This window comes from Schistocerca americana, chromosome X, assembly GCF_021461395.2.
Source record: "Schistocerca americana isolate TAMUIC-IGC-003095 chromosome X, iqSchAmer2.1, whole genome shotgun sequence".
Taxonomy (NCBI): domain Eukaryota; kingdom Metazoa; phylum Arthropoda; class Insecta; order Orthoptera; family Acrididae; genus Schistocerca; species Schistocerca americana.
Genome location: NC_060130.1, coordinates 609,830,841 through 609,854,315, shown reverse-complemented (window position 1 = coordinate 609,854,315; position 23,475 = coordinate 609,830,841). Strand labels below are relative to the sequence as shown.

The 23,475-nt window shown below is 36.9% G+C and overlaps 1 protein-coding gene across 1 annotated transcript in view; it reads right to left on the bottom strand.

The window, feature by feature from the left end:
• The window catches only part of LOC124554918 (protein unc-79 homolog), an 859,177-nt gene that overhangs the window by 408,859 nt on the left and 426,843 nt on the right, over window positions 1-23,475 (bottom strand). Inside the window, exon 27 of the mRNA XM_047128608.1 lies at window positions 9,943-10,165. Coding sequence (XP_046984564.1) covers window positions 9,943-10,165 — 223 coding nt within the window. The remainder of the gene's footprint in view (window positions 1-9,942; window positions 10,166-23,475) is intronic.

Here is a 23,475-nt window from a genome sequence, read left to right as displayed (position 1 = left end):
CTCTTGTTTTGCTTTTGTTAATGTTCATCTTATATCCCTCTTTCAGGACACTGCCCTCTCCATTCAAATGCTCTTCCAAGTGTCTTGCTGTCTCTTGCAGAAATCAAATGTCGTTGGCAAACCTCAAAGTTTTTGTTTATTCTTCCAGAACAATAGTCCCTATCCATAATTATTCTTTGGTTTTCTTCTTTACTTTCTCAATGTATGGACTGAATACCAGATTAGATTAGATTAGATTTACTTTCATTCCAATTGATCCGTAGTGAGGAGGTCCTCCAGGATGTGGAACATGTCAGAAAAACAACAATACATGACAAATATTTAAACTAAAACAAATAAGCTAATGTACCATTCCACAGGTCCCAAGTGGAATGATCGTCATTTTTTAATGAACACTAAGAGTCATTTTACAAATACTATTGCACTGAATTTAAAATAAAAAAGTTTTATATTTATTTATAAGGTAAGAGACATGTAATACAACTACTGTAATACTTATTTACAATGAACACATTACTGCACTGAAATGGTGCAGAAGTTAGATTATACTTACACACACACACACACACACACACAAATTTTCAGTGAACACATTACTGCACTGAAATTGTGCAGAAGTTATGTTGTACTTATATACAAATCAGTTGGTTTTCCTCAGAAATTCATCAATGGAGTAGAAGGAGTTGGCCACCAATAAATCCTTTAGGCTTCTCTTAAACTGAATTTCATTGGTTGTTAAGCTTTTTATGGCTGCTGGCAAGTTATTGAAAATGTGTGTTCCTGAATAATGCACACCTTTTTGTACAAGACTAAGTGACTTTAAATCCTTGTGAAGATTATTCTTATTTCTAGTATTGATTCCATGAATTGAGCTGTTGGTTTGAAAAAGTGATATATTTTTAATGACAAATTTCATTAAGGAATAAATATATTGGGAAGCTGTAGTTAGTATCCCTAGTTCCCTAAACAGGCTTCTGCAGGATGTTCTTGAGTTCACACCACATATAATTCTTACTGCACGTTTTTGTGCCCGGAAAACTTTAGCTTGGCTTGATGAATTACCCCAGAAAATAATCCCATATGACATTATGGAATGAAAGTAAGCATAGTATGCCAGCTTTTTCATTTTTATATCCCCTATGTCTGACAAAATTCGCATTGCAAACAGAGATTTGTTAAGACGCTTCAGCAGTTCTGTGGTGTGCTCGTCCCAGTTGAATTTATTATCAAGCTGTAATCCCAAGAATTTAACACCGTCCACTTCTTCTATCTTCTTGTCATCATATGTTAGACATATACTCTTGGGACACCCCTTACAAGTTCTGAACTGCATGTAGTGTGTTTTTTCAAAGTTTAGTGACAAAGAATTGGCTAGGAACCAGTGATTAATGTCTACAAATATTTTATTGGCTGATCTTTCTAAGACTACACTTGATTTGCTATTTATTGCAATGTTTGTATCATCAGCAAACAAAACAAACTTGGCATCTGGTAATGTTACTGATGAAAGGTCATTGATATACACAAGAAAAAGTAAGGGCCCCAAAATGGAGCCTTGTGGGACCCCACATGTAATTAGTTCCCAGTTGGATGATGCCTGATAGCTTGATACATGTCTCTTTCCTAATAACACCCTTTGTTTCCTGCCAGAGATATAAGATTTGAACCATTTTGCAGCATTTCCTGTTACACTATAATATTCTAGTTTACTTAAAAGGATATTGTGATTTACACAGTCAAATGCCTTTGACAGATCACAAAATATACCAGTTGCCTGCAATTTTTTGTCTAATGAATTAAGTACATTTTCACTGTAAGTGTAGATAGCCTTCTCAATATCAGAACCTTTTAGAAATCCAAACTGTGACTTTGACAGTATGTTATTTGAGATAAGATGGTTATAAAGACGACTGTACATTACTTTTTCGAAAATTTTTGAGAATGCTGGCAACAGTGAAATTGGACGGAAATTTGATGCTATTTCTTTATCTCCCTTCTTAAACAGTGGCTTAACTTCAGCATATTTCAGCCATTCGGGAAATATTCCACTGATAAACGACTGGTTACACAGATAGCTTAATATGTTACTTAGCTCAGAATCACATTCTTTAATTAACTTTGTTGATATTTCATCATACCCACTAGATGTTTTTGATTTTAAAGATTTTATGATGGACATTATTTCTGTTGGGGTAGTGAGGGTCAAATTCATATTATGGAAGTTACTTGAAATGTCTGGTCTAAGGTAATCCATAGCAGCATCTACCGAACCTGACAACCCCATCTTTTCAGTAACAGTTATAAAATGTTTGTTAAAAAGTTCTGCAACACTATACACATCTGTCACCAATGCATCATTTACTCTTAATGCTATTTGTTCCTCTTCATGTCTGGTTCTACCGGTCTCCTCCTTCACTATATCCCATATTGTCTTTATTTTGTTATCTGATATGACTATCTTTTCCTTGTAATATATTTGCTTTGACATCCGTATTACAGTCTTTAATATTTTGCAGTATTTCTTATAATGTGCTATAGCATCAACATTGGAAATGTTTCGGATTGACAGATACAGTTTTCTTTTTGTTTTACAAGATACCCCTATTCCTCGAGTAATCCATGGCTTCTTTGTAGACTTTGCTCTAACCTTGGTAAGTTTTGGGGGAAAGCAGTGTTCAAATAAGGTAAGCACTTTATTAGCAAAAATGTTATATTTTTCATTCATGCCATGAGCACTGTAAACATCAGTCCAGTGAATGTCTCTGAGGAGTGTCCTAAAATAATCAATTTTTGGCTTACTGATTACCCTCTTGAGCTCAGATTTAACAGATTTTATATCCTGTTCAGTATTAACATTTAACAGAAGGAACTGCATGTCATGGTCTGAGAGGCCATTGACTATTGGTTCTGTAATATAATTTTGTTCATTTGACTTTTCTATAAAGATATTATCAATGGCTGTTTGTGAGCAAGTGGTTATCCTAGTGGGGAACTTTACTGTGGGAATTAAGTTGAATGATAGTGTTACTAACTCAAATAGGTTCTTATTGGGAGAGTCTTTAAGGAAATCTACATTGAAATCACCAGCAACCACTATTTCTTTGTTTTTGGTTGTTAAATGGGCCAGTACAGCTTCAAGGTGGTTTACAAACAGATTAAAGTTACCTGCAGGTGCTCGATATACACTTAATATTATGAAAGATTTTTTGTGAAAATCTAATTCTGTTGCACATGCTTCCATATGCTGTTCTAGGCAAAATTTATGAATGTCTATGTTCTTAAATTTATGACAGTTCCTGATGAATGTGGCAACTCCTCCTTTCTCCATTTCTGATCTACAATAGTGAGATGCTAACCTAAACCCTGTAACACTTAAAAGTTCTATACCAGTGGTCACATGATGTTCAGAGAGGCAGATTATGTCAGCTGGGTTTGAAGACTCTAATTCATCTATGCAGATAGTTAATTCATTAATTTTATTTCTCAGTCCTCGAATATTTTGATGCAATAAAGATAGCTGACATTTCACATTGACTGACTTAAAATTGGATGGAGTTAAAATATCTGCTGACAGTTGAAAATTCTTAACCAATGGCTGTTTATGTTGATGTAATAAGCTGGAATTATGTTTTTTGATTTCTTTCTCAAACTGAAGGTTTATCTCAGTTCTGACCTCTCTTAAAATTTGTTTTCTTTCTGTCCTCCCTACCCTAAAAAAGGGTCTTTTCTGAATCCTATAACCACTGGTATTTTACCACTCATGACAGTGCCTCCCCCCTTTAACTTTCCTGCTATTTCCCCAGCCAATTTACCCTTCCCCTTCCTGTTGAGGTGAAGGCCATGCCTAGTATAATCCCACCTACTGACAGAATCAACATGAACCACACCAATGTGTGACCCCGCACCCGACATGAGCAGCCGTTCCAGCTCCAAATTAACTCTCTTGACAGAAGAGTTCAAATGAGGTCGGTCATGGCGCCCAAGAACAGATACAAACTCAACACTGGTATGCCTCGATGCTGATGCAATCTTCGCCAGGTCACACTCTATGCTGTACCCAGGATCTCTGTCAATACTGTTACCTGCCCCACCCACTATAACCACGGTGTCTTCCTTAGTGAAATCTTTGCAAAGTGATCCTAAATCCTCTGTCACCTGCTCCAGACCAGCACTAGGTTTAAAAAAATTGGTGACCTGGTATTCTGATCCTAGTTCATCCTGCAAGAGTTGGCCAACACCTCTTCCATGGGAACTACCTAACAACAACACTTTCTTTCTCTTTACTGATTTCCCTACATTCTTACTTTTCAATTTGCTGCTGAAAGTTTGTTGTGCCCTGTCTACACCTGTAACTGCTTGAGGCTCACCAGCTTCTAACTGAAGCAACAGGTCAAATCTATTTTCCACATTCACCATAAAGCTGTCAGACAAAGTTCTAGGCCTGTTCCTCCTGTTGCCTGTTGCTACTTCCCACCTCTCTTTACCCTTCTCCCTCCTTAACCTGTCAAGATCTCCCCTGGCCTTGTCTAACTCAGCCTGAAGGGCAGCAATTTTCCCCTCCTGTTCCAGTATCTTCCTATCTCTACTACAAATCCTACAAAACCACTGATGAGTCTCATTTACTTCCCCTATTCCCACGCCACTACAGTCACCCACATGGAAAAAACTACAGCACCCATCACACCAAAGCCCCGACCTAACAATTCTACGGCAAGTCAAGCACTTTTCACTCATGATAAACGTAATAATTTATTAAGAATAAGTCAGTTAAATTACAGATAAACACGAAAATATGGTTACACAAATTTGGCCTATACGCAACTGTGTGTAAACAAAAACAAAAGTGCAAAGTTTCTGAAACAACAAGTTAAACTTTACGCTACTTTCCGGAAATGCTAGTTAAATAATGAAGAGGTACGCTAAGTTAAATTGCTGGAGAGAGCAAGGAACAACTAAACGAAATTCTATAGATTTGCTGCAGCAGAACGTAAACAGAAAATACGACTGTACGGTCTTTTCGCGTTTTCTGCTATATTACGTAATGAGAAATGAAACCTTTAATGGTACACTTAAACGGCACACTAATACACTTATTTACCACGTAATCAGTACTAATCTATGTGTTTTATAATCTAAAATAACTTATCTTTACGAGAACACCAAACCTCGCGCTAGTCGCTTGGCTGCAGGGTCAAACAGATATAGGCTACAACCCTGTCCTTCTCAACCACTGCTCCCCTTTCATGCTACTCAACTCTTATAACTTCCGTCTGGTTTCTGTACAAGTTGTATACAGCCTTTTGTTCCCTGTATTTTACCCCTGCTACCTTCAGAATTCCAAAGAGAGTATTCCAGTCAACATTGTCAGAAGCTTTGTCTAAGTCTATAAACGAAGGTTTGTTTTTCCTTAACCTATCTTTGAATAGAAGCTGTAGGTTCAGTATTGCCCTCATGTTCCAACATTTCTCTAGATTCCAAAGTGATCTTCCCCAAAGTTGATGTCTACCAGCTTTTGCATTATAATGTAAAGAATTCATGTTAGTACTTTGCAACCATGAATTAGTAAACTGACAGTTTGGTGATATTCTCACTTCTCAGCACCAGCTTTCTTTGGAACTGGAATTATTACATTCTTATTGAAGTTTGAGGTTATTTCACCTGTCTCATATGTCTTGCACACCAGATGGAATAATTTTGTCATGGATGGCTCTCCTAAGGCTGTCAGTAGTTCTGATAGTGTACTGTCTACTCCAAGTGCCTTGTTTTGACTTAGATCTTCCAGTGCTCTATCAAATTCTTCTTGCAGTATCATATTTCTCATATCATCTTCATCTGTGTTCTCTTCAATTTTTATAATGATGCCCCAAGTTCATCTCCCTTGTACAGCCCCTCTACACACTCCTTCAACCTTTCAGCTTTCCTTCTCTGCTTAATACTGTTTTTCCGTCTGAGCTCTTGATGTTCATACAGCTGCTTCCCTTTTATGCAAAGGCCTCTGTAATTTTCCAGTAGGTGGTATCTATCTTTTCCCTAACGAAATATACTTCTAAATGTTTACATTTGTCCTCTAGCCATTCCTGCTTAGCCATTTTGCACATCCTGTTAGTGTAATTTTTTTAATGTTTGTCCTCCTTTTCCCCTACTTTGTTTGCTGCATTTTTATATTTTCTCATTCTATTGATTAAATTCAATATCTCCCATGTTGTCCTAGACATTCTTTTAGGCATTGTCTTTTTAGCTATTTGATTCTCTACTGCTTTCAGTATTTCATCTCTTAAAGCTACTCATGTGCCTTCTAATGTATCCCTTTATCTATTCTAGTCATCTGTTGCCTAATGCTCCCTCTGAAACTCTTGACAACCTCTGGTTACCATCTCTTTAAATTCCTACCTTTTTGAAATTTCTTCAGTATTAATCTATAGTTCATAAACAATTAATTGTTATCAAATTCCACATCTGCCCATGGAAATTCTGTTGCCACCCACCTACATAGTGAGAAATGATCATCACGATAAAATAAGAGAAATTAGGGCTCACACAGAAAAATTTAAGTGCTTGTTTTCCCTGCGTGCCATTCGAGAGTGGAACGGTTGAAAGATAGCATGAAGGTGGTTCATTGAACCCTCTGTCAGGCACTTTATTGTGAATAGCAGAGTAATCATGTAGATGTAGATGAGGTCTCTTCCATGTATACAACTTTCTTTCATGATTCTTAACCCAAGTGTCAGTGATGATTAAATTATGCTCTACACAAAATTCTACCAGACAGCTTTGTCTTTCATTCCTTTCACCCAGTTTACATTGCCTCATTATTTTTCCTTACCTTGCTTTTCCTACTGTGAAATGCCAGTCCCCCATCACAAAAAATTTTCATTTCCCTTAGCTATCTGCATAATCATTTTATCTTATCATACATTTCTTCTGTCTCTTCAGCACCTGCAGAGGTAGTTGGCATATAAACTTGTACTAGTGTGGTAGGTGTGGGCTATTTGTCTGTCTTGTCTATGATATGTTCACTATGCTGTTCATAGTAACTTACTCACATTCCTATTTTCTTATTCATTATTAAACCTGGTCCTGCATAACCCCTATTTGATTTTGTATTTATAACCCTGTATTTATATGGCCAAAATTACTGTTCCTCCTGCCATTGAACTTCCCTAATTCCCACTATATCTAACTTTAACCTATCCATCTATCATATTTTCTAATCTACCTGCCTGATTAAGGGATCCAACATTCCAGGCTCCAATGTGTAGAAAGCCAGTTTTGTTTCTCTTGATGACAACATCCTCCTGAGTAGTCCCCACTCAGAGATCTGAATGGGGGACTATTTTCCCTCCAGAATATTTTACCCAAAGACAACACAATCATCATTTAACCATATAGTAGAGCTGCATGGCCTTGGGAAAGATTACTGCTGAAGTATCCTTATGCTTTCGGCCGTTGCAGTACCAGCATAGCAAAGACGTTTTCTTTGGTGTTACTAGGGCAGATCAATCAATCATCCAGATTGTTGCCTCTGGAACTACTGAAAAGGCTGCTCCCCCTCTTCAGGAACCACTCCTTTGTCAGATCTCTCAATGGATACCCCTATGTTGTAGTTGCAGATATGGTATGTTGTCTGAATTGCTAAGGCATGCAAACCAACCTATCAATGGCTATGTCCATAGTCCATCAGTGAGGGGAAGGGGGAATACAGTGTCACTGACACAAAAACATGTAAGGTAATGCAGGAGTTGATCTAATAATAAATAAGAGAACTGAAGTGTAGGTAAGCTGCTATGAACAGCATAGTGAACACATAAATGTAGGCATGATAGCCACAATACGATAGAAAAACAGGCAACATTGTGAATTTGACTTTTATTCACTTGGGGAATAGTTTCAGGTTGTGACCCATTTTCAAATGATCAAATCTGCTGAAACTGGTCATAGTAATAAAAAGAATTGCTAGTGAACTTGGTTAACTTGATTCTTCAGGAATAAAACGTGAAAATATTCAGAGACAGGCATGCATATAATATTTCAAAATTTGTGTGAAACTTTGTCACAGAGAACATGAGTGTATCAGCAGTTATTAACCATGGACTATGTTCAGAAACTTGATCAACAATATAGGAAAAGAATCAGTAGGTTCTACTAAATATGGATAAGTTGCTCTTATAGCAGGATCAAATTACAAATTGCAATGAGATCAGTGCAGCCTGTATAGTTGCCAAAATTAAATTCAGTTAGTTCAACCAAAAGAAAGTATGGAGGTATTTATTAAAAAAACTGAGCCTCACCAGGTGGTCACTCATGAAATACACTTCCACAAAGGGCAACTACAATTTTTCAACTGAATACTGAATTCAGTAAATGCTTCTATTTGGTAACAATATGGAACAAGGCTCACAAAAGTAGGTCACACATATCAAAATGAGTTAGTGCATCTAGAGTTAATAAGACAAAACTACACATGGAGATAAAAATTAATTCAAAGCTTGCATTCCTTAAATATGTGTGCACATACAAAAAACTTTTAACAAAACACCTAAACCAGTAAAGCAAATGGCAAACAATATATTTATTTGAAACCCAGAAACAGCAGTTTGGTCAGTTTTGAGGAGTTAAGTTTGCAGTGAAATGGAAAAAAATACCTCTCTAATACAGTAATAAGTAGTACAATCATTACAGATCCAGGTTCCATATATTAATATTTTATCAACTTCTTCATAAAGTGTAATAAAATGGGTGACTGCTCGACAACAGGTACAACTCCTAGAGTGTCCAGTATCATTGTCTCTTCTTTGTATTCCATTCCGAATTGGTCGACAAAAAGAATAACTGTCATTAAACTTCCCTAAAAGCTGAGTTCTCTTATTTTCTGAATGTGGTTGTTTTGGAAGATGTATGCAAGAGGAAGTAATACAGTGCTTGACTTTTCGCAGAATATAAACTCACCAAATTTTAAGTTACTTTCTCCTTGAGTAAAATGTCACTGTTGTAGCACTTGTCACTAGAGTTTGATGAGCATCTCCATAATATTCTCACACCTGCTTATCAATCCCATAGTAAAGCGCATTACTCTTTTTTGTATCTTTGATATCTCATCTATTAATCTTCGATAGTAAGAGACCAAATTAACAAAAAATATTAAATAATCAATTGACCAGGTGATTTCATGAATGAATTCCATTTTCTTAAATTCTTGCAATGAATCTGTTTTTCACTACAAATATTTTTAGCAAGTCAGTCCATTTACATCCCTCTGGACTGTTACTCCCAGGTATATTTCAGTGTTTCAGTTGTTACTGTTTATATTAGTTTACTGCCGATAATGCAATCTAACATGTCTTTCTGCACAGTTACAAACAGTAAGTGCACTATCATATGTTTTTAACATTGAAAGGGCATATTTAGTGCAAGCATTGATGTTGTGGCTCATGCTGTTTTGTGGAAGTTGTAGAACTCATAAATATGAAAATATATGTCATTATGTAAACAGAAGATAAAATATCATCTGTACCATGACTCTTCATGGTTGAGAGATGAAACATATATGGTATGTGGAAGAGAAAATTGAAGAAATGAGGCTACTCTGAAGTAGTTCCCAATAAGCAGTTTGAAATTTCCAGTACAGTTATCTTAAAGAAAAGGTTGCTATTTGCACAGACATTTTTGCAATACATATAATGGCACAAAGAACAGATCAGTAGCGTTACATTAAAAGACTTCACCACAAAATATATTTTAGAAATAATGGACACTATAATTATAAGAAGTATTATAATAAATTGATTAAAGTCATGTGTTGTGTCTAAATTAGAATCCATAATGTATAAAAATGTAGCAGTTAAATTTATATGTGAAAGGATTTAGCTGAAATACCATTATAAAAATAATATTTGTAAAACTACTAATAATATATCTTAATATATTTTAACCAGTCTAGGATACCTTGTACATCAGAACAAGAACTGCCATTAGCCAAGACCGACGTGTATGGGGCTCGAGAAACCATAGGCTATATGCTGGAACTTGGAATTCTCCTGGATGATGAGGACAAGGACAATACTGTAAAAGCACAAGGCATGTTGGCAGGAGAGAACAGCCCATAAGTTGATTTTGGTCCAACAATTGTGGCAAGTTTGCCAAAAATGCATTAAATACTGGTGACATCCTGAAACACATTATATAAGATTTACATAGAAATAAATCACTAATTCAGCCATTCATCATCAGCAACAAGAATAAAAGACATCAGTTTAGTTTAGTAAGTCAATATACACACCACCAAAGAGAAGAGGCTCTTTGAAACTACATTACTACTTCAATACCAATAAAAGGGTACACAAATTTGTACATACTGGGACTAAGTTTGAAATAGTCAAGTTGGCAGGATAGCCAATACTTCAAAAAACCAGCTGTTCCTCGTGATATATGGGGGCTTGCTGAAAAGGAATGCCTTCAAATTTTTTATTCTGTTCTCAATATTGGTTGATGTATTACATGCCATACATATTACTCGGTGACAAGATGCAACCCTTGGCCATTAGAGGGCTCTGAATTGCAGTGTGTTATGCGGTGGTGTGTACCATAACTAGGTTGATGCATGAGAGATCCTCAGAAAACTGAAAGTATGAATTCAAAGTGTTTGTCCACACTTGAAGCACAATCTCCTTCAGCATGACAATGCCAAAAAACACACAAGCACTGTGACTTATGTAACAATGAGACACCTTGTGTTCACTGCCATTTATCATCCTACATATAGTCCCAACTATATCCCATTTGATTTTCACCTATTTCCAAACATTAAAGCACCACTTTGAGGACTTCAGCTTGATATTAATGAAGTCTCAGGTTTCAACTCCACCACCACTTAAATTTTTAATAAAATTCATAAGCAGTGGTGGCCAAACACTTCCAGTATTAGAAGTCACCATCATTCAGCTAACAGCCTTGTCAAAGAGGGTGAAAAAGTGTGCAGAGGTTCAGGGCACTCTCTTGCCCTGTGGGTGGGAAACTGCCACTCAAGGTGGAAAATTCAATGAAGATTGATGGTATGAGGATGCAGAAGGCAACAGAAATCATTGCATTAAAGACACATAAAGTGTATCTACAGGGCGTGTAGCCTGTAGCTGAGAAAAGTGTCATGATGAACTCAAAAGATTCTGGAAAAGTTTCCCATTCAGATCTCCAGGAGGGGACTGCCAGTGCAGAGGTGTCTATGAGAATAAGACTGGATGCAAGATGGCGCCGATAAAAGAGTGTTGTGACACATCTCAGTCCTCAAAAAAGGTTAAATTAAATAGTTCATCGTGTAGAGAATGTTCGAAACGCGTCATGAAAGGCATCTTTTGTGTGAAGTGTAACTACTGGTTTCATGAAAAATGCGCGAAAGTGAATTTAAAACTCATAAAAGACGAGTTTCCATGGTCGTGTCCACATTGTTTGCGTATGGAGACGGCCGAACTCGTAAGTACCGTGAACTCAAAAGAAGAAATTATTAAATTGCTTCAAAGTGACATTGAAGCGCTGAAGGCGGAAATTTTAGCATTGAAACAAGAAAATTCTGAACTGGTTATTGAAAGAAAATCCTGCGTGTGTAGAAATCAACCCATTACTGAACAAAGTGGCAAACATCCGCATTTGTGTAATACGGCAAATAATACAACAGAGAACTCTGTCAGTGAAACAAGTGATAAGTATAAATGGAAAACAGTTTCCTATAATAAGAAGGGCAAACGTAAAAGTGCAACGAACAAAGAAGATGACAAAAACGATTTTCTGTTAATAGGTGATTCTATATTAAAAAATGTTATTGTGCCGGATTGCAAGGTCGATGTTCGACCTGGAATCCGATCGCATCAGCTCAACAAACACTTTAAGAATGTATTGTCCACGAAAAGAAACACGGGCGAAACTGGTAACAAAACTTTAAGTACGGACGATTACAGAGGTGTCTTAATCCACGTGGGCACAAACTCCATCCGCAGTAACAGTGAGGAAGAAATCGTGAATGAAACGCGGAATCTGATTAGATCGGCGAAAACTGTATACCCAACAGCCAGGCTGGTAATTAGTGGAATCATTCATTGAAGATCGGTAAGTGATACTTACATCAACAGGATAAATACCGGCATTAGGGAACAGTGCAACAGACTCGGTGCAGTATTCATTGACCCAAACAAATTCTTAAACTGCAAGTGTCTGGGAAAAGACGGCCTGCACTTGAATAGATTAGGCTCTGTGAACCTTAGTAAAATGTTCATAGACGTGTGTAAAGTCCTAAGAAGCAAGGGAAACTAATTCATTGTGATAGGGGTGACAAAGAAAAAATTCAAACTGAAAATAAAAAGTTTAGGTACCAAACAAAGGATGCACGCGAAATAACTAAAAGAAAAAATGATCTATTGATGCACTTGAATATAAATGGCTTAGGGGCAGAACAACCAAATCGTAAATTCTCAAAAATCGACGAACTAAAAATTCTGCTTTCAGAATCCGTAAATATTAAAATAATCTGCCTAAATGAACACTGGTTAACAGAAGATAGTATAAAAGTACTAAATAGTATTAATAATTTTAAGGTAGCTGCTAGCTTTTGTAGAATAAGCAAATCTCGTGGAGGCTCCTGCATTCTTGTCAATTCTTCCATAAGTTATACAGTAAGAGATAGTTTTAATTATTTAAATGAAGAGAGCGTGTTTGAAAGTTGCTCTGTAGAGCTGAGTGATCTGAATACATTGGTTATAGCAATCTACAGAATTCCTGGATGTGCGGTAACAAAAGTGTTTTTAAGCAAATTCGAATGCCTCCTGGAAAAACTCCAGAAAGAAAGTAAGAAAAAAGTTGTTATAGCAGCAGACTTCAACTTAAATGTCTTAGTTGAAAGCAATGATTCCACAAAATTTCGTGACTTAACTCAGAAATCTGGTTTCAAGCTAAATTTTTCTGAAGGCACTAGGGAAAACAGCAGATCAGTGACCTGCATTGATAATATTATTACTAACTACATATTTGACAGTGGAAATAAGCACAAATACTGCTTACACTTGGGTATTTCAGATCACTCAGCTCTGTTTATTGAGCTCCCAAAAGCAAATAACCTAAAGCCTCCAGAAGTGTGTATAAAAAGGGATCTCAGTAAAAGTAAAATGGATTTATTCCGCAGTAAATTAAGTATAATAAGCTGGCCTGTAGACTACAATAGTTCAAGCTCGATTAACTATGACAAATTCTTAAATTGTTTCTTAGAGGTATTTAATGAATCATTTCCTCGTAGATATAAGCAAAAGAAGGTTAATGGTAAACTCAAATGGATTACAACAGGAATAAAGATCTCTAGTGCCAGAAAGAGAGAGCTCCACAATGAGTTAAAATCAAACAGAAATCCAGATTTTGTCATTTATGTCAAACAGTATAAAGCTGTATTTAGGAAAGTTGTAGCGGCAGCTAAAAAAATGGCAAATAATAAATTCATACGAGAACACAGAAATAAGACAAAAGCAGTGTGGTCAGTTGTTCAGTCTGAACTAGGAGCCAAAGTAAAAATTCATGAGATTTTGAAAATTAGACATGAAAATGAAATTATAGTAAACCCTGTTCAGATGTCAAGTTGTTTCAATGAATTCTTCCTAAACGTAGTAAGATCGGATGTGGATATGACATTCTATCAGGGCATCACAAATTTGGAAAACAGCCAGAACACATCTTTTAAACAATTTGAAAAAATAACCCAAAGGGATGTGGAAAAGGAAATATTGTCTCTAAAAAACAAAACCTCACATGGGTGGGATGAAATAACAACATCTGTAATCAAGTATGTGTATGATATTATTTCCCAACCACTGTCAACTATTATAAATCAATCTTATGAACAGGGATGCTTTCCAGAGGTATTGAAATATGGTGAGATCAAACCTCTATTCAAGAAAGGATCGACAGAAGATATGGGGAATTACCGCCCTATCTCTCTCTTGCCGGTCTTCTCTAAAGTGTTTGAAAAGATTGCAGCAAAACAAATTAATAACTTTCTTACTGTAAATGATATAATTTTTAAAAACCAGTTCGGATTCCAACAGGGTAAAAGCACTGCGAATGCTATAAATGAGTTTATCCAACAAATATGCTCCACGTTAGATAAAGGTAGAAAGGTCACAGGTATATTCTGTGATCTGACTAAAGCTTTTGATTCAGTGAACCATGCATTACTCCTCCACAAATTACAGATGTATGGAATCAGAGACACTGCTTTAAAATGGTTTAGCTCTTACCTGTCAGGTAGGAAACAAAGAGTAATTTTAACTTCAAATGGAACCAATTATTCATCAGACTGGAAAACAGTTCCCCAAGGAGTCCCACAAGGTTCGATATTGGGTCCCTATCTGTTTCTTTTTTACGTAAATGACCTACCACTTGCTATTGATGTTCATTCAGTCTTATTTGCTGATGATACATCAGTTCTAATTGAAAATGAGGTATCTGAAAATATTCCAGAAAAAGCCAAAAACACTTTAGAAAAACTTGAATCTTGGTTCTATCAAAATGGACTAAAACTAAATGTAACTAAAACCAAAATGATGCAATTTGAAGCTAAATCAGTAGAAAGGAGTGAAATAAAGATAACTTGCAATGATCAGGATATCACAGAAGCAAACCACGTGAAGTTCTTAGGCCTAAATCTTGACAAAAATTTAAATTGGAAGGTACACATAGATTACTTAGCAAATCAACTGAACAACTTAGCATTTGCAATGTGTATTTTGTCAGGTGCCACTAACATAGATACCAGAAAGATAGTTTATCACTGCTACTTTGAGTCAGTTATTCGTTATGGCATAATCTTCTGGGGAAATTCAGCAAATGTCACTAGGCTCCTAGTATTACAAAAGAAAGTAATTAGAAACATGTGTGTTGCAAAAAAACGGGAATCCTGTCGACCACTGTTAAAAAATTTAAAAGTACTATCTATCCCCTCACTTTACATATATGCGATGATGGTGTTCCTATATAGAAATCAACATACACTAGACAATTTCCGTTTTGACCACAACTACAGCACTCGCCACAGAGATAACTTCAAACTTCCAACACATCGTTTAAAACTTTATGCCCAAACGCCAGAGTATATGGGGTTAAAAATTTTCAATAAAATAAAAGGCAGTAATATATTTAAAATGGAGATTGGTTCACTGAAAAGATTGCTCTTTACTCTCCTGGTGGAAAAGTGTTATTATTCTGTCGATGAATTCATTGAGGACAGCTTCACAATCTGAACACAGGGATTGTAATACATTTATTATTTTATGTACATGTGTAGCTGTAACTTAGAAATGTAAAATATAATGTAAACTTTTGTAGTTCTTATAAAAAAGTGAGAAAAGTTTCTTTTGTAAACCTTGACATGTCTCCTGTACATCAAATCAAATGATTTGAAAATTGTATGTAATGAGATGAATAAACCACATAACATAACATAACATAACTGAGTAACCAATGAAACAACAGTGTACTACAAATCAGGACACGGAATGTTGGAAGTTCAAATATTGTAGGGAAGCTAGAAAATCTGAAAAGAGAAATGTTAAGGCTCAGTATAGATATAGTGGAGGCAAGTGAAGTGAAATGGAAAGAAGACAAGGATTTCTGGTCAGATGAATATAGGACAATGTCAACAGCAGCAGAAAATAGTATAATGGGAGTAGGCTCCATTATGAATTGGAAGGCAGGGCAGAGAGAGAGTTACTGTGAACAGTTCAGTGATGTGGTTGTTCTTATCAGAATTGACAGCAAACCAACACCAACAGCAATAGTTCAGGTACTCATGCCAACACTGCAGATGGCAGATGAAGAGATAAAAGAGAGTATATGAGGATACTGAAGGGATAATTCAATACATAAGGGGAGATGAAAATATAATAGTCATGGGGGACTGAAATGTGGTTGTAGGGGTAAAATAACCAGACAGGCAGTTCTGACATTGCGGTTGATAATGGAAACAAGAGTACAGAAATATCAAGACACGCTCATAGAATTTGTTGATCTAGAAAAATAATTTGTCATTGTAAAATGCTGAAAGATGTTCAAAATTATGAGAAAAATAAGGATAAGTTGTAGGGAAAGACAGGTGATATACAATATGAACAAGAACCAAGAGAGAACAGTAAGAGTGGAAGACCAAGTCTGAAGTGCTCGGATCAAAATGGATGTATGACAGATGTTTCCATTATCAACCACAATGTCAGAACTGCCTGTCTGGTTATTTTACCCGTACAACTGGCAGTTGATAGTTGGAGTGTTGACACATTATCTGCATATCCAGTAATGCTGGCAATTGACAGGTTATGCATGGGGATCATATCAACCTGTACCGCAGCAAAAACAGACTGAAGATGACGCAATGAAGTGTTGAAACTAGTAGTGACAAAATAAAATAAAACCATAAGGATGGCTGTAGGTGCTTTTATTTTTTGTCAAGACAGTATACGGCCATTGTCCCTGAGACCTCCTGCTAATAAGAATGGACATACAAAAGCTTAATTTGAGGAAGAAATTCCTGAGAATGTATGTTTGGAGCACAGCATTGTATGGGAAAACTGGAACAGAAGAGAATTGAAGAAATTGAGATATGGTGCTACAGTAGAATGCTATCCATTAGGTGTACTGATAAGGTATGGAATGAGGAGGTTCTCTGTAGAATTGACAAAGAAAGGAATATATGTAAAACACTGCCAAGAAGAAGGGATATCATGGTAGAACATTTGTTCAGACATCAGGGAATAACTTCCATGATACTAGAGGGAGCTGCAGAGGGTAAAAGCCATAGAGGAAGACAGAGACTGGATACATCCAGCAAATAATTCAGGGCATAAGTTGCAGTTGCTGCTCTGAGAAGAAGAGTTTGTCACAGGAGAGGAATTTGTGGCAGGTCACATCAGACCAGTCAGAAGACTGGTGACTAAATAAACAAATAAATTCATGAGAAGAAGCTGTGACTCATGGATGTGATTCCAACACTGAGAGTCATGTAAAGAGTCTTGAACTTAAGGAATAAATTTGGCAAATATTAATTAATTTTGGAAACAAATGTTTTAGACTGGCCTGAGAAGTATTCTGAATGTATTTGTTAGTAAATTTAAAGAGAAACTGAGGGAATCAGATGGGCATGTAGTGAATGATGATTCATTTAAACACTGTGTCTGCATAGAAAATATACTCAATTTTGATTTGTCAGTTATCTTCATGGAAAAATGGGGCATGTAAAAATGAGGTGATGTGTAGGAATGGAATTCTGGAAGAGCAAAACATCACTGGATGTTTTAGTTAACAGCAATAAAAAAATTACAAGTAGAGATAGATCTGGAGATTTTGCTGCCTTGTGTTTTGTGTTTAGATTTAAGTTGTAATATGTTCAGCTAGGATTTCAACTCAACCATATTACCTTTATGTTGTGGCTCCACATTATTTGATTCTGCTTAGATATTGTCGTATTTATGGCTGTGTGCTTGGTTTATGAATATTTTGATCCTCAGGAAAATGATTTTGTTTGAAGTTATGTGCTTAACTAGGACAGGTTTCCAAGTCATTATAGTGTTGCTTTCTTCATATCATTCTTACACACTATAATCTTTTCCTTCACTTTTCTTTCTGTGTCCCTATCTGCAGGCAACTGTGAGTTTTATAAGAAATATGGACTACAACTGATTTCAGTTGATGTATAAAATGCTGGCACATGACACTTATTTTTTATACCATATTTCATCTTTGTAACTTGTTATGTAAGATTATGAATATTGCTACAACAGCAAGTTATTTGAATTTTCAAAATTATGTAGACATTCTGTGTGTAAGCCTTTAATATACTGCCAGACAAAATAGGTGAAGGACCCAAAAAGGAGAAGGAAATGAAATGAAACTTCATGGTTTAAGAGGGTATGTGATACATGTGCAGATGCACACACATTGCCTGAACTCTTAAGGGACTAGGTAAGATTGTCTGCCACGAGTGATGAGCGTAATGGGCAGGGGCACTATGAATGTAGTGTGTGGACATTAAGTTGGGAATGTGGGTCTTTTGGGGAGCGTGCAAGGGCTAAATCCCTGCAGTCACACTATCCTCTGTGCATTCAGTGGCTCAGATGGATAGAGTGTCTGCCATGTAAGCAGGAGATCCCGGGTTCAAGTCCCAGTTGGGGCAAACAGTTTCAACTGTCCCAGTTGATGTATATCAACACCTGTTGGCAACTTAGGGTCTTGATTTAATTATCATTTCAGGGTATGTAATGTTATTTCAGTGATCATAAATTTAAGTCAAGTTTACAAAGAACTTGGCAATATGAGCCTAATTAGCAGAACAATGATGCAACCACCTATGGGCTGGAGGAATGCACTGATTCAGTTGGGAAGGGTGTCATCATGCTTATACTCCCCTGGGCCAATATGGCCCACAACTGCTGTATCTGGTCTGTGACATCCACTGACACGAAGTTGATGTCCATGCTAGTCCCACATAATTTATATTCTATTGGGGAGAGAGCTGAGGATCTTGCTGGCCACAGGAGTACCTCAACATCATACAGACAATTCATAGAGACATTGGCCATATGTGGATGAGTATTGTCCTTTTGAAAATGAACCATGACAGTATCGCATGAGATATATCATGTGAGGACACAGGATGTCCATTAGATATTGTTGTGCCATCACAGTTCCCTCAATCACTACCAGCCATGAACTGAAGTCTTACCCGATGGATCCCCACACCATGACACCAGGAGTAACAACACTCTGCTTACCCAAAACACTGGAAGAATGGGACCACTCCCCAGGTTGCATACTCACCAATGATGGCCATCCAATGTAGTGCAGAACTACAGTTTGTTGCTGAACACTTTGTGATGCCTTTCAGCAGCAGTACATTCTCCCCAGATGAGGCATCACTCCAAACATAGTTGACTGTGTTGTGGTGGTAAGATGTCTCGGGTGGTAATTGCTTTGTCTGACTGTTACTAGTCTCTGACCAATGTTGTGGGGGTGAGGGGACATAGAATGTGCAAGGAACCCATTACTTGTTCTCAGATGGCAGGTACAGATGTGGAGTGGTATGATGAGCTCAGTGCACCATATGGTGATCCTCTCTTGGGCTGGTAAGATGTGGTCAAATGAAACTTTGATGTTGGTGGGTATGGCTACCCCCATGCATTCCAACATCCGGCCACTGTAATATCCAAATGCCCCAAAATCTAGGTATTGTACAATTCAATCAGTCAGCCAAATGGAGACCAACAATGAGGTCCCTTTCAAACTCTGTCTGATACTGATTACACTGTCTAACATGAGTATGTGGCATCTCTGCATCCTTCACAGTGATGCACCATACCAGGCCTCTTAACACTAAACATGAGCACACAAACACACTCTGGTGCCCAGTCTATCTGCCACAGAGAAGTGCAACCCATTTACATACCCACTGATGGTGTGTGCAAGGTTGCATTGACTTCTGACAATGTCTCCTGAATGTTTCACTTTTTTTATTGGGCTGTGTATTTTGCAAGATTTGTGCTGAAATTTTGTGTACTGATACTATTCTGGTGTGACTATCATCAATTAAAGACATTGATTTAGAACAAACTTTTGATACAGCCGTGTGACTACATCTGAGGGAAACAGTGATGTGGCTTAATGGCGACTTCTGCAAATTGTTTCGTTACTATTTAAATAATTCTGATGCTGGATATACTGTATAGGATGTGTGATCTAATTAACATTTATTCATTTTAATTGTTGCATTTTACAATTGAAATAAGCAAATCACTCTTAAATAGCATGGGCACAGTTGTAAAATCCTGTTACACACTTTAATTTTACAATCGTTATTGTTGAGGATGTAGCATACTTGGGTAATGTCATTGGTAAATTAGTGTATGTGGAAAAACTATATTTATGGAAATCATGAAAATTAAAGACTCATAAAGACCAATTCTTCTTCTCCTTCCTTGCCTTGTGCCATCTCTCTATGGGGTTGCGATTTCTTAGATGAATTTTGGCAATGTTAGTGACAGCTGGTGGCCAGATGTCCTTACTGATCCCACCACTCCTCCCAGAATGAAATTTGTCTATTCATTTGTCTGAGTATAGAGTGGGTCTCACATTCAAGTGTGAGAAAGTTTTCTAAATGTTTGCGTAGTGTGTCTGAGGCAGGTACCAGCTCAGTATTCACCTACTAAGATAAGAGGAAATGCATAAAAACCACATCCAGGCTGGGTGGCTCATCATTAATCTGTAAGGCAAATCTGGCCCAGGGCAAGTGTTCTTCCCTGAATCCTGGAGGCTGAGTGTTAACATGCTGACTATCTGGTGCGTTGATTCATGATCACTGAAGCTGTAAATAAAACAGCTGTCATGCATGCTGACAATACAGTTCTAACAATGGAAAGTCCGGGATGGATCAACAACAAAATTACGGAAAGCATAGATTGCTACTCACCATACAGAGGAGATAAGTCACAGGCAGGTACAATGATTTGAGCTTTCAGACAAAAGGCCTTCTTTTGAAGTAGAAAACACCCACCCACACAAACACACAAACAGTCACAGAAGCACGGCAATCTTTTCGTCGTGCCTGTTTGTGACTCAACATTCTGTATGGGAAGTAGGAGTCTATCCTTTTCATTATCTTGATGACCAGTGGCAGCATGTAAGTATCAATTCTGGGCGTTCACAAAGTTTTTAATTCAGATAAATATGAGTGTGTAAAATAAATAGCATTTGTTGTATCACTGTCATGGATCAACAAATATATAAAACTTCAGTTGCTGTCAATAATAATAATAATAATAATAATATGCATAACTTGTCTGAAAAAAGAAAGAATAGTTTTTGTGGAATTTTGTAGTTCTGTACATAATTAAGTAGAATTTATGGCAAGAATGAAATAATATTTAAGCTTTCACTACTCCCCATTTTTGTGTAAGTGAAAGCATTTATCAGACAAATGTAGAAGATCCCAAATACATGTATTAGTTAACATATTAACTTCCAGGCTGAAAATAAGTCATTCTTACATTCCACTCACACAAGAATTTATGCTTATTACACACTTCTTTGTTAAATGTTAGGTTGTAGTCATGATTATTTGATTTCATCATTTTCTCAGACAATGAATCAGGTCTGCGTGGCCCTAATTCCTTTGTGGCTATCTTTTCCTGGTAATTTTCTTTCCTGCAAGCACTCAAAACAGATTCAACAGATCTCATGTTGACACAGCATAGGAAAGCTGGTTCCTGCACAGTTAACAACTGACTCCAAACACAAACTGCTGTTTGCAGAAATGATTAAATATCTACCAACAAGGTCACTTGAATAGAATACAAATGAGGTGCTGTGAGCCATAAGGGCCAAAAGCACACTGTCTTTGACCTGACATTTAAGTGAACATCAGAGAAACCAGTGAGACAGCTTTTTGTGAATGTTCATTCATATATACACTGTGGGTCTACAGTGCAGATAAACCAGACCCACCATAAGATCAACAGATGTCAGAAACATGAACAAATGCTACAGTCTCACAATCGATGATGATGTGCTTTATAGTTCTCAGTGCCTCAAATAGATTACTGTATGATAAAATCCAACACTTAATATACTGTATCTCATTCAGAATCCCACAAAATAGGTTTTTCTGTCAGTATAATAATAACATATACTGGTGTCCGATCTAATTTTACTACATAGTGAGTGAACTGGCATATCTGAGGAATGTGCTACAAATATGGAGGGATATATGCCAAGTGAATGAGGATAAAAGTCTGTTGCAGTGTGCTACCACTTAGTGGCACTGATGTAAACATGTAGTTGAGTGGTAAGGGCTAGCTGTGCACGCTGTGAACTGTGCACATTGTTTAAAAAATCTGTATGTATTTGACCTATAAGGCAATTATGTCATGCCAGACGTGCATCCGTAAAAGCTCCTTAAAACACATACAACCAAAGGTGTTCTTGTGACCCTGGTGACAAGTTTCACTGAGTTTAGAGGAGCAATGTAGCACAGCACAGTATATTTAGTGCCATTTATTTCAGATTACCACATCTACATTACATTTAATAGCATTCAAAGAAAAATAACTAATAAATCTGCAAGGTTTCAAAAGTCAGGGTGATCTTGTGCTCTTAAACAACAGCCACCAGCGTTGATGACACAGTTCTATCAGTCACCAGTGAATCTGCAAAGGATCTAGAAATGAGGACATGTTTAGGGACAAATAGAGCATACAAATATTTCGGGGGTGCAACCATTTTATAAATAGAAGTAAAGCAGCTTTCACGGGGATACAAGCAAAAAGGGCAAAAGGGCAGTTAAAGCAGATGATCTTGATATCTATCTTGTGGGGCTCCAGTATTTCAAAAGTTTACTGCAGCAAGTTTCTGGGGTTGATGGTGGACATTTTAATGTCATAGGATACTCATATACATAAAATCTGTTCAAATATTACCCACAAATATATTTCTCCTGAGAAAAATGTCAGAAACTGTTGATCATGACACTCAACTAAGAAGTCTTATTTATCTACACATCCCGTACTGTATAAGTACATGGGGACAGTGCAGCTAATATAGACATAATGTAAGTAGCGTACTTATACCATAAAAGAAGGCTGATAGGTGCTTTGGAAATCTATCAGCAAGGAATTCCTGCAGAAATAAATTTACTGATACCAAATACTGAGAGTGCCTCCATTGTATGCATATGAAATAATTATGTTCTTAAAAATTAACAGTGTAATTTCAGTGAAAAAATATGTACATAACTACAGCAGTAGATGCAAAACACAAAGTGCCTGTTGGCTTCTGTCTTGGGTTCTTCAGCCATTTGTTTGACAGTTTTTCTGATGTTCCTCCAGCGTGAGTGGTTGGCATTGTGAAACCTTTACTCACCAGTGCCGAGGGTGGACTGAAGTCAAGCTTGTGGCTGTAGATCATATGTACCTGTGGTGCCAACATGTGAAAGCTTTTTTGCAGCCACTGCTGCTGTGGTGCTCTCTGTGTTACCTAAAATGGTTGTTTGCTGCAGCACAGAAATTTAGGATCCACCCACCTTGAAGCTTTTCTCTTTATTGTTGAAGCTATTGTCATATTTGTGGATTTCTATGGCTTCCCTGAATAAGTGGGAATTTTAGCTCTTGTCCACGGCAAGAACATTCATGTCAGTGAATTTTGTTATATTGTTGGACTCACACAATTTATTTATACACATGTTCTAACCTGCAATCTGTTTTTGTTCAGCGATCCTGGTGTCAGAAAATTTGTAAAACAAATCTTGCCTGAAGAATCCAGGGCAGAAGTCAGCACATAATTTGTCACCAACTGGCCACAGAACTGTTAACAATTATGTGCTAGGTGTAAAGATAACTACCACATGTATACAAATAGTCTTAAGTAACATAATCCTGAAATAGTTGGATGAACATATTGACACAGATCCTGAAA